This window comes from Phascolarctos cinereus, unplaced genomic scaffold, assembly GCF_003287225.1.
Source record: "Phascolarctos cinereus isolate Bilbo 61053 unplaced genomic scaffold, phaCin_HiC Scaffold_1;HRSCAF=81, whole genome shotgun sequence".
Taxonomy (NCBI): domain Eukaryota; kingdom Metazoa; phylum Chordata; class Mammalia; order Diprotodontia; family Phascolarctidae; genus Phascolarctos; species Phascolarctos cinereus.
In genome coordinates, this window is record NW_027555514.1 from 33,830,787 (window position 1) to 33,847,862 (window position 17,076).

General features: G+C 37.3%; 1 protein-coding gene across 2 annotated transcripts in view; it reads right to left on the bottom strand.

The window, feature by feature from the left end:
* Positions 1–17,076, bottom strand: part of RAB5A (RAB5A, member RAS oncogene family) — a 51,535-nt gene that overhangs the window by 4,611 nt on the left and 29,848 nt on the right. For both annotated transcript variants that reach the window (XM_020987204.2, XM_078151421.1), the window contains 3 exons: positions 11,549–11,700; positions 11,028–11,150; positions 7,450–7,543 (listed from right to left, as the gene is read on the bottom strand). In XM_020987204.2, coding sequence (XP_020842863.1) covers positions 7,450–7,543; positions 11,028–11,150; positions 11,549–11,700 — 369 coding nt within the window. The remainder of the gene's footprint in view (positions 1–7,449; positions 7,544–11,027; positions 11,151–11,548; positions 11,701–17,076) is intronic.

The window sequence follows — 17,076 nt, forward strand, 5'->3', positions numbered from 1 at the left end:
TAACTTACTATTTAACAAAGTTACTGGGAACACTGGAAAGCAGTCTGGCAAAAATCAGGCACAGACCAAGAACTCACACCATATATCAAGATAAGGTCAAAATGGGTACATAATTTAGACATAAAGGAAGACAGCAAATTAGAAGATCATGGAAGCATTTACCTGTCAGATCTATGGATAAGGAAAGAGTTTATAACTAAACAAGAGATGGAGAGGATCAAGGGAGGTAAAATATATAATTCTGATTACATGAAATTAAAAAAGGTTTTACACAAATAAAACCAATGCAGACAAGAGTAGAAGGAAAGCAAGAAACAGGGGAACATTTTTTTCACATCAAGTTTCTTTGATAAATTAGGCCTCATTTCTCAAATATGTAAATAACTGAGCCCAATTCACAAAAATAAGAGCCATTCTCCAGCTGGATATGAACAGGCAGGTTTCAGAAGAAGAAATCAAAACTATCAAAATATATGAAAAAATCCTTTAAATCACTATTATCTAGAGAAATGCAAATTTAAACAACTGTGGTCCTAATTCACACCTATCAGACTGGCTAAATTGACAGAAAAGGAAAATGACAAAAGTTGGAGGGGATGTGGAAAATAGGGACATTAATTATGTTGATGGAGTTGTGAACTGGTGCAACCATTTTGGAGAACAATTTGGAACTATGCCCAAACCATAAAATTGCATGCCCTCTGACTCGGCAATGCCGAAAATAGTTCTGTATCCCAAAGAAATCAAAGAAAATTGAAAAAGGACCTACGTGTATAAAAATATCAGCTTTTATGGTCGCAAAGAATTGGAAACTGAGGGGATATCCATCAACTGGGCTTCCCCTGAACAAGCTGTGGCACAAGATTGTGAGGGGATACTATTGTGGTATAAGAAACAATGAAGGGGACTATTTCGGAAAAACTTTATGATGTGATGCAAAGTGAAGTGGACAGTAATGGCAATGATCAGCTGTGAAAAATTTCATTATACTTTAAACAATACCATGATTTAAGACAATTCCAAAGGACTCATGAAGAAAAAATGCTATCTACTTCGAGAGAGAGAGAAATGATGAAGTAACTATGAGTACAGATTGAAGAATACTTCTTTCCACTTTTTCTTTTGGCACATGGCTAATATGGAAATACGTTTTGCATGACTTCACATGTATAACTAATACTGTTTGCTTTCTCAATGGATGGGGGAGGTGCTGGAGGGAACTGAGAACTCAAAAAAATTTTAAAAAACAATGTTAAAATAAAGTATAATGATTTTTTTAAAAAAAGAAACTATTCCTTCCTTGAGACCTCACCCAAATCCCCAAATCCAAATGAGCATGGAGTACTTAAAAATCTTCAAAGAAGCTTAAAGCTGTGATTTCCCTGTTATATCAAACATCTGACAATTTTTTTGTGCTATATCCTCAACATAAGTGATATCTCTATCCATGTACAACAATTTAAAAGCATTACCTCCACATAATCACCTCAAACAAAAGAATATTAAAACTTAAAGGGTAAATTCAATAAGTTGTAGAATTCACATTACAACAGGGTATTAAAGATTTCTAGGTGATAAGGGTCAAAAATGGGCCACAGAAACTGATGGAAAGCCCAATTTCTAGGAGACGGAATCTATTATTACTCGATCAAATGAACCAGCACTTTTCATACTGGGAATCACAGAGTTGATGTGATAACCTACCTGGTGCCGGTCAATTAAACTGAACAAAGTTTACAAAGTGCCTGAGGACTATGTCCTTGCCCTCAAGGAGCCAGACATAAACAAACACAGGCAGTTAGTCCTGCATGGATTTTCATGATAAGTATATTAGGAAGTTGAGAGACAAAGTGGAATATGAAGTCTGGAAGTTAAATATTGAATTAAGAAAACAAATGGTGTATTGTTGGGGGTCAAAGGAAAGTCCAGTTTTGTTGGACCATGAAGTATATGAAGAGGATCGATATGAAAATATGAGATCATAGATTCAGCACTAGAAAGGACTTAAGGGGTTACATATTTCAAATACCTCATTTTAAAAGTGAGGAGACTAAGGTCCCAGATAAGGCAAGGAACTCACAGTACTGGTAGAATTAGGATTCATACCCAAGCCCTTTGATTCCAACTCCAACACCGTTTTCTACTTCACCACGCTGCAACCCTCCTTACTGGAAGGTCAGATGGTTCCCAGTTGTGGAAGGTCAAGAATGCCAGGCAAAGGAACATGAATCTGACTTGGTAGGCACTCCTTTGAATAGAGAAGTGACATGGCCAGAGTAGCAGTATTAAGAATGGATAATATGGTGTATCAGAAAGAAAGTTGGCCTTAGAGTCAACAGAGCTGGGTAACTCATGGAAAATGTGAGATTTGAGGTAGGCTAAAAGGATAGAACAGGAAGAAGAGAGAAGGGAATTGGATGAGATAAGCCAAAAATGGATCATAATGCTTCTAAGTGCACTCTCTTTCTGTCCCAGTATTACAGTTATGGCTATGAGATGCAGATGTCTGAAGAGATAACCCTGAACCTAAAAATATGTAAGGTAGTTAGGTGGTGCAGTAGATAAGAGCACTGGGCCTTAAAGCAGGAAGACTCATTTTCCTGAGTTCAAACCTGGCCTCAGACACTTACTAGTTGTGTGACCCTGGGCAAGTCACTTAGCTATGCCTCACTTCTTCATCTCCAAATGATCTGAAGAAGGAAATGGCAATCCATTTCATTATCTTTGCCAAGAAAACCCCAAATGGGGGTCACAAAGAGTCTGACCCAAATGAAATGACTGGACAGCCACCACAAAAGAATATTTGTCACTCTCCATTTAAACCATACAGTAATTATAGCTATTTATATTAAAGAAGGCAGAATGGTTCACTACATATAAGTTTTCCCAGATTAAAAAATCTTTGCAGTAAGTTTCTCTGAGGAAGGTCTGAGTCAAATTTATAAGATTTAGAGCCATTCCCCAAATGATAAATGGTCAAAGGACCAAAGGACAGACAGTTTTCAGAGGAAGAAATTCAAGCTATCAATAGCCATATTAAAAAAAAATTGTCTAAATCACTAATAGAAAAATGCAAATTAAAACAACCTTTAAGGTATACTTCATACCTCTCAGACTGGCTAATTTGACAAAACAAAACAAACAGAAAAAGGAAAATGACAAATGCTGGAAGGACAGTGGGAAAACAAGTACTTTAATCTACTGCTGGTGGAGCTGTGAACTAATTCAACCTTCTGGAAAGCAATTTGGAATTATGCCCCAAAAGCTATTAAACTATCCACAAACTCTGACCTAGGATAGATACCAGTACTAGGTCTATGCCCCAAATAGATCAAAGAAAGAGGAAAAGGACCTGTATTTACAAAAAACATTTGTGGTGGTTCTTTTTGTGGTAGCAAAGATCTGGAAACGGAAAGGATGCCTATCAATTAGGGAATGGCTGAACAAGTTATGGTATATCAAGGTGGTGGAATACTATTGTGCCATAAGAAAAGATGAAGTGGATAGTTTCAGAAAAACCTGAGACTTGTTTGAACTTCTACAAAATGAAGTGAGCAAAACCAAGAGAATAATTTATACCGCAATAATATTGTAAAGACAATCAACTTTCAAAGACTTAGTAATAACTCCGACCAATACAATGACCAACCCATAATTCCAAAGGCCTCAAGATGAAACATTCTGACTACCTCCAGAAAGCTGATAGTGTAGACTGAAACATGTTTTCTCTTTCTTCCTTTTTCTCCTTTCTTGTTGGAATTAATTTTGTATGACTTCTCAATGAATGGAAGAAGGGAAGAAGAGGAGAGGAAAGAATCTGAAACTTAAATAAGCAAAAAAAGCAATGAAAATGGGAAAAAAAAGAAGTTTCCCCAGGTTTCTCTGAAATCATCCCTTTCATGAATTCTTACGGTATAGTTATTTCTTCTCCAAGCAAGCACCAAATTCATGGCAATTCCAGGTTCAGTGTAAGGTAGGTCCAGCATTACATTTATTGAGGTTAGTTTAGGACAAGTTAATGCTTTGGATCAAGCTAAGGTTATCTGAACTAGCCTTGTCAGGAACCCTTAAAATTTTCTGGGGAAATATCGGTTAGGCTGATATTTGAACAAGGTTCAAGTTTCTATCAAATTTTCTACCAACAGTTCAGGCAGGAAACATAAATGAAATAACAAAACATTTAATTAGGACTAAACTGCAAAATAATTTGTTTAACCTGACCTGTGAACTTCTGGTGAGGAACTCCTTCCACAAATGCAAATTAGTATAACCTAACTTAATCCTTAACTTCTCACGATCTCAGCCCTCACAGATAATCTGCAGTCAAGGCCTATCAATTTCACCTCTGGAACTTCTCTCTGACACTGCCATCATTCTAGCACACGTCCTCATCACCTCCCTGCCTGTACTATTGTGGCAGCCTGCCGGATGGTCTATATGCCCCAGGTCTTTTCCTATTCCACTGCGTCATCCATTCATTCAGTCCTTTTCCTCAACAGTGGTTCCAATCATGTAATTTCCAAACTCAATAAAGTCCAGTAGCTTGTAATCACTTTCAAGATTAAATACAAAATCCTCTGCTTGGCATTCAAAGCCCTTGAAACCTAGCCCCACCCCACCAATTTTCCACTCCTCTTATAGCTTACACACTGCCACGTACTTTTTGACTCTGGCATCCTTGCTGTTCCACAAAATAAGACATTCCATTTCTCAGCTCCAGGCATTTTGTCCAACTGTTCTCCTGGAATGCTCTTCATCATCTCTGTCTCCTGGTTTCCTTCAAGTCCCAGCTGAAATCTCACCTTCTCCAGCCTCTCTTAATTCTAGTGCCTTCTCTATCTTGTTTCTTTATGTTTGTCTGCTCAATGTCTCCCCCACTGGATTGTGAGCTGCTCAAGGGCAGGGACTGTTGTTGGCCGTTCTTTGTATCCACAGGGCTCAGCACAGTGCCTGGCACATAGTAGATGCTCAATAAATGCTTAGCGAAGTATGTGAAGAAACCTGGACTCAGGTTCCTTCCTCTGAGGCTGGCTCTATGACCACTACATTGAGTTGCTTTTCCAAAATAAGTAATGGGAAAATCAAACAGTGGAAATACTGTGCTCTCAGCACCTTTACAAACATGGGTAGACTCCTACCAATTACTGTGCCAGTGGGAGAAGAAACAATGCACAGCCAATCCACCCTCGTGGGTGCTCCCTTCATTTCCGTAGCATGCCATCTGCTGCTGGAGCCTCTTCTTGCTTGAAGGGAGGGTGAGATTGTTATTCTCTCAGACTACTACTGGGCCTGGGGCTAACTACCACCTTTTATCTCCAGTACAGCCATGCTGGGCAGGCACACAAAAGAGGTCCTCAAACAGCTGCCCAGGCTTTGTTCTCCTTCAACAGTACCCTCTGAAGGGGACAAGTTAATTATTTTCAGTTTCCTTCCTACTCTCAAAAAGTGATAGACCCCAAACTGTCAAAAATAGCACAGATTTTAGAAGATGATATTCTTGATACTTCTATCATGACATGACTAGAAGATAAAGTTGAGAAATGGCTACTTATATTCTAGTCAAATGGATTCACTGCTGTTATTTTGGGAATTTACATCTTAAGCAAATACAAAGCACAAAAATACTTGGGGAACTATCATTTTTATACTATGTGGTTACCATGGATTTTCTTCATTAATGTAGAGCTCATTCCATTCTGAGAGTGGCTAGGAGGCACAGTGAAGAGTACAACGGGCCTGGAATCAAGAAGACTCATTTTCCTTAGTTAAAGTCTGGCCCCAGATACTTACTAGCTACGTGGCCCTGAGCAAGTCACTTAATCCTGTTTGCCTCAGTTGCTCATCTATAACATGAGATGGAGAAGGAAATGGCAAACCACTACAGTTATCTTTACCAAGTAAGCTCCAAATGGGGTCACAAAGAGTCAGACATGACTGAAAGGACACAACATTCTATTCTGAATGGTTTATTTTTTATACTCTTTGAGCTATGGAAAAATTTAAATATTAAGGTTGGTTTATATATAATTGTCCTGAAGTAGGTCTGAAGTGTTCATACAGATGGGGGAAAAACAAAACCAAATCCATTTGAGATTTACCAGCTCAAAATCTATCTTACATTCTGCTTAAATATGTTTTTAAAAGGATGATGTTAAGGGAAAAGTAAGAATGTGGTCTTCAAGGGTAGGCTGTCCACCAGAGTTCAGATCACTAAAATAATGTTGCAAAAAAAGTTATATCCTAAACTTTAGACCAGTCTTTTAAGAAACTAAGAATATGATCAGATTTCTTTAACCTGACATCGAAAGACAATGAAGGCATGTGTCATGAGCAAAATGAAATCATGTGCGCAAACTAAATGCTGTCCTGACCTTCAGGATCTCTGCTCCAGATCTTGGTGGTCTCTTCCACAAGTTGTGATCTTGCCCTCTGGCTTTTCCACTTCAATCTCTGTGCATACACTAGGCCATCTAATTTAGGGGATAAGCTGCAACCATTTTTTTTTTAAAGTGAGTCTTACTAACCATATGTGGATATAGGGCATTATTCTAATGGAAAGGGGAACCTGGAAGAACTCAGAAACGAGCTGCCAGACAAACAGCTAAATGGGAGAAAAGAACCACAGGTTGATAGGCCAGTAGCACCATATTACTATTTTTCACTCTAATATTCTTGTAAGAAGGTAATGACACACAAAAACATCAAGGAACGCTAAGAAAACTAAGAAGCCAATTTAAGGCCTCTTCCCTCTTAAGATGTCAGACAACTGAAGGTTAAAGGCAAGGTTATATGTGAGCTTTTAAATTCAATCCCCAAGAATGGCTTCTGTGAAAAGGTACTTAGCAAATTAGGTCAAGTATAAGGGAAGGCCATTAAGGTTAATGAAATTAAGAAAACAGTTCTATTTTTGTAGAAAACCATAAAATATCAAAAACCTATGGTAGCTACGTTTCTTAGTTATACATGTCCATAGCTAAACTGTTTTGACCCCAAGGACACAGAAGAGGAACTATCACTCGGTTGGTACCAACTCATCTGAAGTACAAGCAGAACACCCAGGGAAGAAATAAAGAACTCCTGGAATACAAACTCAAATATTTATCAAGTGACTACAAATGGCACAATATTATTACTAAATTAAAAAAGACCCTGCTTTGTGAAAGGAGCTTTGAAAGCAGCACATTATAAATGGGAGTCCAAGACAATAAAAAGAGGAGAGTAAATAGTTAACATAGATATAAAATTTAAGAATTTTTTTGGGGGGGTGAGGCAATTGGGGTTAAGTGACTTGTCCAGTGTCACACAGCTAGTGACTATTTGTCTGATGCCAAATTTGAACTCGCGTCCTCCTGACACCAGGGCCAGTGTTTTATCCACTGCACCAACTAACTGCCCCAAAAACATGTTTAATGTTAACTTCTGTCATTTAAAAATAGAAGGCAGTCTTACCTATTGCCATGAATATTTCATTTACATTCATTGATGTTTTAGCTGACGTCTCCATGAATAATAAACTGTTGTCATCTGCATAAGACTGTGCTTCCTGTTAAAAAAGAAAATTGATTTTATCATTATATTTTTTTTTATACACCAGCCTCTATTTTCCTATTATCTATTGTTGGTTTAAACCTTGTCACACTGGAACAGAGAAATTTCATTAGGTTTTGGGAAGAGTATCCGTACCTTTTCTATAAAAATCAACAATATGACAAAACTTCCAGTATTATTTGCAAGCATTTTCCCTATCTTTTTATTCTGGAATATATTTTACATAACTTTGTAACTATCTCTTCCCTATGTCTAATACAACTGTTTAATTTCTAATCCTGAGGAATTTGCTTTTAAATGTTAACGCATTCAAGGTAAAAACGTTTACTCTGTACAAAGAATTCTGCTTCACCTATGGTGCTATAACTAGCCTTAATGGTATTAATTATTGTATGTACAAAGGAGGTCCCCCCCCTTCATGAAAGCTCAGAGTCCAGAAATCCATCCTTCAAAAGAATGAGTAAGACTCTATCATGATTTGAGTCTGAAAGTTGAATATAAGGAAATAGGTGTAATTAAGTGTAATAAGCAGGTGGACCAGGAAAAGATGTCCAATGTAACCCAATCCCCAGGTATGAGGTACTATCTCTACTTTTAAAATGGGTCTAGAAACAGAAATTTGGGGTGGAAAAAAAAAAGGTGTTGAAATAAAGAAGCAGTTGGGGAGTGGGTGTGGGGGTGGGGTGCACTGGTAGTGGGGTGAGAGAGAAAAAAAACAGAAGATGACAGGAAAACACTAGTGATGGGAAGGAACTTAGGGTCTTGGAACTTAGGAAAGGGTAACACGGCATGTTAGATTAAATAGTGCTTCCTGGAAACACACTCCAGAAAGATGCCAGTCTAGGGCAACAGAGAAGAAAAACCATACCAACAAAGGACTCTGAGGCCATGGAAGGGAGTACACATAACAATCCCATAGGGTCCATGGCTACAATGCTTATGCTGAGACAGATGAGTAGGTCCTATTACATATGAATACCTAAATAAAGACCATGTGTGGAAGAGCGCAAGAAAGAAGCATATAAGGAGAGCTCACACACCTAGAATGACAAATGATGAAGTATATTCTAAAAGCATTAATACATCTAACATTTTAAACCAAATTTTGATCAACTATAAAATCTAAAATTTGTTAGAACATTTGGCCCAGGAAAGATGGGGCCAGAAAATTCCAGAGAAAATTGAGAGAGAGATTTGAGCCAACCAGACAAGAGGCACTATTATCTTTTACCTTCCACCACATTCCATTTCTCCTTACATTTTCCCCAGTAATAACGAGTAGAACTACTCAAGGGCTGCAGAGTATTTTCAAGGAGCAAAGGAAGAGATATGAGAGAGAGATGAAAGAGAGACAGAGATAGAGAAATAGATAGATAGATAGATAGATAGATAGAGAGAGAGAGAAGAGAGAGAGAGAGAGAGAGAGAGAGAGAGAGGAGAGAGAGAGAGAGAGAGAGATGTGGTATCAAAGAGGGAAATTCTGGGGTTTGCAGGTGAAAGAGTAGAGCCCCAGGGTAAAATGGGTTCTTAAGGCCACAGACATTGATGAACATTTTTCTTTATGCCCCTCCCCCTTTTGTTTGCACACAGGCAGAGGGAAAAACAAAACAAAACAAATACATATACAATGTTAGCTTCCTACCATTTACCTGGTTTTTAAAATGACTACACAGTTCCCCCCTCTACCCCTCCCCAAAATGTTCTGGCCTATGATATCTATCAGCGTGGGAAATTCCCAATATAAAAACTCTCTCCAGTGATGCAGATCAAGAACTTACACTCTTTTGAGAGTTGCTGTGCAGCACTGATGGGTTAAAACACTTGTCCATGGTCACATAGTGAGCAAAATGCAGGACCTGATATATACCTGTCTAGATGTAGATATACACACACACAAACCACAATTTTAATTCTAGTGAGAACTTATACTAAGTCATAGATGGTATATATGAAATCAACCAACAAGGCATACAGATAAAGTAAAATAGGCTCTCTATTTTTTTTTTTTTTGGCTAGGCAATGGGGTTAAGTGACTTGCCCAGGGTCACACAGCTAGTAAGTGTTATGTGTCTGAGGCCAGATTTGAACTCAGGTACTCCGGAATTCAGGGCTGGTGCTCTATCCACTGCACCACCTAGCTGCCCCTTAAAGGGGCTTATATTTTACTGGGGGAAAATCACAAGATCCTATCTAAGTACATACAGGATATACTAATAAACCCTTAGTGATGTGGACTGGAGGGGACTGGCTGCTAACAACCTTGAGACTCCACTTCAGGAGGTGGTGCTAGAGTTGAGCCTTGAAAAAATCCTTAAGGGTTGAAAGCCAAAGAGGCAGAACATTTCAAGCACGGGGGACAGCCTAAAGGGAGCAGCAAATTGGTTGATTTGGCTGAAGCAAAGAGTACACAAGGAAGAAAAATGTGAAACTGCTTAAAGAGTCTGAAGTGAAAAGGGCTTTAAATGCCCAAACAGTGGAAGTTTGAGTATCTTACCCTAAATGCAGTGGGATGTTACTAAAAGTTTCTTAAGCAGAAGAAGTGATAAGGGTAGACCTGTACTGTATGAATATCAATTTGGCAGTTATGTGGAGGATGGGTTAGGAAGGAAGGAAATGGAATCAGTGAAACCAATTAAGATGCTATGCAGCAATAGTAAGGTGTGAAGTAAAAGCAAAATAATGGTGACCACATCAGAAAAGACCAGTATGTAACAAGATATATTTTCTACTCTTGAGAACATGCAAAAAATGGCTTGCAAGTAATGTTATCATTTACAGAAACCAGTACTGTGTGCAACTATCTTCTTCAAATAACAATGTTCCTCAATTCAATGAACAATAAAAACCAAACAAATACAACAACCCTGCCCCCTTTGCCAAATTTCACTTTACCTCCTCCCACAAACTTCCCACCCTGGTGTGCGCAACAGCTGTCCCACCAAAGGCTTTAGGAAAAGATGAAGTCTGAGATAGCTTTCAGGACTTAAGAAGAGAATACAACTATAGCTTTCTATACTTTCATAATAAGAACATTTTATTTTAATTGTTTGTTAGGCAATGGGGTTAAGTGACTTGCCCAGAGTCACAGAGCTGGTAAGTGTCAAGTGCCTGGGGCTGGATTTGAACTCAGGTCCTCCTGACTCCAGGGACGGTGCTCTATCCATTGTACCACCTAGCTGCCCTTAATGACAACGGTTTAAATCAGTGACAAAGTGCTTAACAGATCAATCCTTACCAGTAAGAGTTATCCTCTAACAATGCCTGCCTTTACTAAATGAATATTAGTAAAATTCCTTGATCAATTAGTAAATTAAAATACCATGAAAATTCAGATAATATTTATTATAAACTTATTCATCAGTTATGTCAAAACAGATTTGTATGTTCTTTAATCTGTAATTTCAACTGAAAAATGAGTTCAGAAAAAATATTCTTTAATGATATTTGCTTTTAAGTTAAAAAGTTAAAACATAACATACCTGGAAATCTACAGCTCTTTTATTTGCTAGATCAGCCTTGTTCCCTGCTAAAGCTATTACAATATTAGGACTTGCTTGCCTCTGAAGTTCTTTAACCCAGTTTTTTGCTCTTGCAAAGGACTCCTGGTTAATTGGAGGAAAAAAAAACAACAACACAAAATCATCAACTAAGAGTCATTTAAGCTAGTTAATTTATCTCTAAAATAGGCCTTTTAAAATTGTTGGGTATGACCTCATCAGAAATAAGCTCTTAAATACGATTAACAGCACTGTTCAACAAATTTTCCTCTAAAAAAATCAATTTCTTTAATTGATGAAAATTTGACAGAAACAATATTATGTTTGGCCTTTCCATGTTTTCACATAGGTATTTCAGAGTTTCTCTTGAATGAAGGGTTATAGAATCAAAATTCATACTGAGGCCAGATTCCCACCTCGATCTTCCTTACTTCAGGCCAGGCACTCTGTCCTACTATGCCACCTAGCTGACTGAGTATAAATTATAGACATTTTATACTTACCTCATTTGTGATATCATATACAACTATTGCTGCTTGTGCGCCTCTGTAATACATTGGTGCTAAGCTATGATATCTTTCTTGTCCAGCTGTATCCCATATTTCAAATTTTACTGTTGTATCATCCAGACATACAGTCTGGGTTAGAAAAGCAGCTGAAAAATAGAAAAAAAGAGCTTGAAATAAGTTAACCGCTGATTTTATTAAAGTTCATATAATTAGATTATGTATTTCCACATTTAATTAATACAGAAGTGTATTTGAAAGGGGCAAGATGCAAGCTTGTAGGTAGGTGGATAGAGCTCTGGCCAATTCACTCAACTTCTGACTCAGTTCCTCATTTGTAAAATGAGGATAACAATATATTTTTGTGAGGATCAAATGAGATGATATTTGTAAAATACTTAGCACAGTGCCTAGTACATAGTAAATGCTTAAAAAATGCCTGTTTTATATATGTGTGTATATATATATATGTATATATATACATATATACACATATACATATATATGTACACACACACACACACACACACATATATGAAATGTAAAGTCTGTTATTGGAACTGGGGAGATAAAACTTTTAATTACCAACAATGGGATTCACCTGCATTTTCATCTAAAAAAAATCTAACAGAAAAATTTCTCTATAATTTCTCTTATAATTTTGGATATTCTCTCAGCGTGGATAAACCGACAGCTCTAAGACATTTTTTTTTAATTCTAAAAATGAACAACCCAAGAAAAATGGTCCAATGGGTGCACTGAAAAGAAACCAATAAAAAAGGAGTAATTAGAATAAGCTGAAGCCTTAAGAACCAAATACTAGAGCAAGCTCACAATTTTGGTTATTTATGTAGGCAAGGCATCAGGCACTTATGGAGACTATTTTTAATGGCATTTAGGCTGTCATCATAGGCACACACTCCCATTCTGCTACTTTATAAATTGTCATCTGCCATCACACCTCCACTCAGTGCCACCACAAGACAGTTGGGCTTGCCCACTTAATTCCTGGGCTCATTAGAGAGAGAGAGAGAGAGAGAGAGAGAGAGAGAGAGAGAGAGAGAGAGAGAGAGAGAGACAGAGAGAGAGAGAGAGAGAGAGAGAGAGAGTGTGTGTGTGTGCGCGTGCGTGTGTATAGGTACAAAGCAGGGTAAACTATCTCATCTAAGATACAGCTACTATAATAAATCAAATTAAAAAAACACTTATTTTTTTAAACACTATACGGTACTGTGTGCACTAGGTGCTATGGATACAAAAATGGGGGGGGGGAGAATTGCCTTGAAAGCGCTTACAATCTTTTTTTGTTTTTGTTTTTGTTCAGGTAATTGGGGTTAAGTGACTTGCCCAGGGTCACATAGCTAGTATGTGTCAAGTCTGGTCTGAAATCGGATTTGAACTCAGGTTCTCCTGACTCCAAGGCCAGGTGCTCTATCAACTGCGCCACCTAACTGCCCCCAAGAGCTTACAATCTTGTAACTTATTAATTCACATGTGCAAAGAAATATAATGCCCTAGGTACACAGAAAGAGATGAAAAAACTGGTTAAGAGCAAACAGAAGAAACTGTGATTGACTTAGCTATTTCAGCAATACAATGATCCAAGAGAACTCGGAAGGATTTATGATGAAAAAATGCTATATGCCTCTAGAGAGAGAACTGATGGTGTCTGAACGCAGATCGAACCATACTTGTTATTCTCCTTTTTAGTCTGTGTTCTCTTTTGCAATATTGTCAATACAGAAATGTTTTGCACAACTGCACATGTATAATCTATATCAAAAGTCCTTGCTTTCTCAAGGAGGAGGGAACTTATAAAACAAAAAACATTTTTTAAAAAAGAGAATAGAAGAAGGGATCAGGGAAATTCCTCATACAGCAATGTCAATCCAAGAAAACTGCCCAATCATGAGGCAACTGTCTTATGTTAATTTTACATTAGATTAATCTTTAAAAACTGAATGCAAATACTAAACAAATTGAACATTTCCATATACTAGAATAAATGGAGGGGACTGTATATGAAAATGCAAATCTCTACTTTGTAGAGTCCATTCAAAGGTGTTTTGCCTGTCCTTTCCATTATTAGACACTGAAAGCAGAGAGATGATATTATGTCTACGAACTTTTCAGATACTGCACAAGCAATGTGCCTGAGATCCCCCTCTGAATAAAAATGAACATATCTAAAATAGTTATGACTTTATTATCTTGAACTTCAAACCTGACTGATTTCAAATTCTAATATAATCATAAATTTAATATTTTGAAAATATAAAATAACAAAACTCAACATTAGTTTTAAAGTTTGTTGTCAGTCATGTCAATTTGTTTTTGAAAGAATATAGGGTAGGATCAAAAAATATTTTGTTGTCAAAAAGGAAGAACTATACGCACACAGCTAAACGAATGGAAAACGAAAAATTAAAGAACAAGAAAGAAATACCTTAAGGAAATGGTATGTCGGTAAGAGAAGGAAGATCTTCTGGTTATCACATGTTCTTAACTATTTAATACAGCTTTAAAAAATTAATATGTTTTACTAGAGGATATGGGATTTATTGCTATTCGAAAAGGAAAATCATGAAGACAAGTAACTTTGTTTATTTCATGATATAAATAACCTGCTTTTATAAAGACAATGAAACTAAAAACGTTTGAAATTAAACTCCTGTTTCTTTAATAAAAAGGTAAGATTTTCGGCTTAGTACTGGGGTGGGGATGAGGGAGACCATGGGATGAGGATTACACACAAAGTCTGCTTCACAATCCTTGTGAGCAGAGCTCAAAACAACTTTATAAAAATAGTCATATTTGAGCCCATATGCTTAAATAGCATGATTCAATATATTTCTCATTTAAAATGTTTTATTCTGGATTTAGGAATTTGCAAATATAAACATTCATATAAATGTAAATTTGATCCACATCAAAAAAATCTTTAATTTGCTTAAAAATAAGTTTGTCATCTTTCACAAAATAACAGTAAAAAATCTGTTTGCTTATGACCCCTTTTGATTTTTTCTTCTATTTTTCCCTGGATTTTGTTATTTTTACCTAGTTATAGTTTGTATGTATAGTGATTTTGATTGTTTTCTCACTCTGCATTATTTCATATAAGTACTTTCCATATTTCTTTGTATTCTTCATATCTGTTATTTCCTATTATGTAACAATATTCCATTAAATTCAAATCTCAACTTGTTCAGCCATTCCTCAATGACTGGACAAATGGACTGTTTCTAAGTTTTTTTGGATACCTGCTGCTATGGATTTTTGTACAGATGGTACTGAAAAGGAAAATATGACCAAACAGTGGCCAGGTGTTATTAATTCCACTTGCTTGACTCTTAAATCTCTCCACTCACAATGTAACTCCTCTTAATTCAGGCCCTACTTATCTCTCCCCTGGACTGCTGAAATAGCCTCTTAATTGCTTATCCTGTTTCTAATCTCTCACCTCTCTAGCTGCTGTTCACACACCACTGCCAAACTGATATACATAAAACACAGACCTGATCAAGGCAGTCCTTCCTTAAACATCTTCAGTGACTTCCTCGATTGTTTCTTAAAACAGAAAGTCCTTGTCCTATCATTTAAAGCCCGACACAACATGGCTCCCTCCTACCTCTCCAACCTTCTTTCATCTTACTTCTTTTAACGAATCCCGTTGTAGCCAAAATAGCCTCCTTGCAGTTCCCCAGAATGAGGCACTGCCTAGCCTGCCCTCTAACCTTTCTGTCTGAAATTTGCTCCTTTCCCATTTTTGCCCTCTCGGACTTCCCAGCTCCCTCAAAAGCAAAGCTCAAGGGCCAAGGGCTTAGGGAGGCTCTCCCTGATCCCAGCATTCTTGGTGCTTGCTCCTTTTGAGGCGACTTCGAATAACTGTGCTTATTTCCACATAGCATGTTGCATACCTTCAGCTGAATGTAAGCTCTCTGAGGGCAGGGACTATTTCTTTTTGTCTTTTTATCTCCAACTCCTAGAACAGGGCCTTGCACACAAATGATTAAAAATGTCTGTTGATTGACGGCTGTAAAAGTGTCCATTTCTATCTTCTAAATCGAGAATAAACCAAAGAGGCAATAGCAAGTCTGCCTTAATGGGCGGGTTGGCCTCTAAAACCACAGAAGTTAAGAATACCTGAGAAGACATATGTAGCAGTTAAGCTAACTGTCAATTCATCATGGAAAGGCTTAAACACAAAATAAGGAAAATTTTGATGGGCAACTGACACGTTTAGATTGTATTAAAAGATGGCTCCTGCCCTGAACACTTGAATTTTTTATCACCTCCAGGGCACTGATACAAATATTATCAGATTCTATCATACAATACAAGCAGTGCTGGATCCATGAATGGAGCCATAAGTGAAGGATGCCTAACATGAAACACTTCTCCCATTAACTTCACTTCGCCAAACACTAAGGCCCATTGAAGGGGAGACACAAGTGGTTAGATGAAAAGGGATTTCTGCTTTATTCCTAAGATTTAGATAAAAAACCCTAACACAAAGTAGCATAAAAGCATACAAGAAGTGCGAAGGAAAGCCTATAGAGACACAGCACGAACAAGGTCATTACTAATGCCTGGAAGGGATCCGTGAGTGGCACCCAAGATACATATCACATTGACCCTGCCGAAAAAATACACCTGAGCTGATAAACAGAATGTCTAAAAGCCTGTGCTTAGGTTAATTCTTTAGGGGAAAAAAATTACCACATAGCCCCTTAGATTTCTTTTAAGTATCTCAAGCTGGGATTTGGAATCCATGTTCTCATAGAAACATACATAAAGAAGAGGTCAGCAAACCAGAGCTGGCATTGGCCTGACACTGTTTCGCATGACTTGTGAGCTAAGAATGATTTTTGCATTTTTAAGGTGGGCAACAATCTGCCAACCATTGTAATAACAGGTGGTTAGTTTCCATAATATATGATATAGGTGCATTGTAGGTTAGATAGTTCTGAAGGTTAGCATGAAAAGCTAATCCATTTATAACACTATTTTCACAGAAAAATGTATTTGCAAGTACAAACAATCAAAAAACTTGTAAAAAAAAGATTTTAAAAATGGAAGCTGTTGTTTCTATTCTATTTCCAGTTACTCCTTAGACAGCTCAAGAATCCCAGGCAAAATACAACAGGATAAAATGGCAGCACACTTTCACTGCCACAACTGTAATGGTAGGTAATCTCAAAGTCACACAGTAAATATGAGGCAGCATTCCAACCCAATTTTTCCTGACTTAAAGTCCACCCTTCTATCCACTGTACTCAAGGAGTCTCCGATCTAGTTGGAAACAAGAGCAACAAATAACAAGTCAGGGATTTTGTGAAGTTAGGGACTGTATCATTTTCCACACGTATATCCCTCAAATCATAGCATAATGTCTGGCATGAACTGGAATAAGACTGTGGAAGACCATGAATTATCAGGTGAGAAGTATGGACTTCACTCTGTAGGAAATCAGGAACTATTGAAAGTTTAGAACAAGTGACTAATATGGGTCAAAATGGACAAAT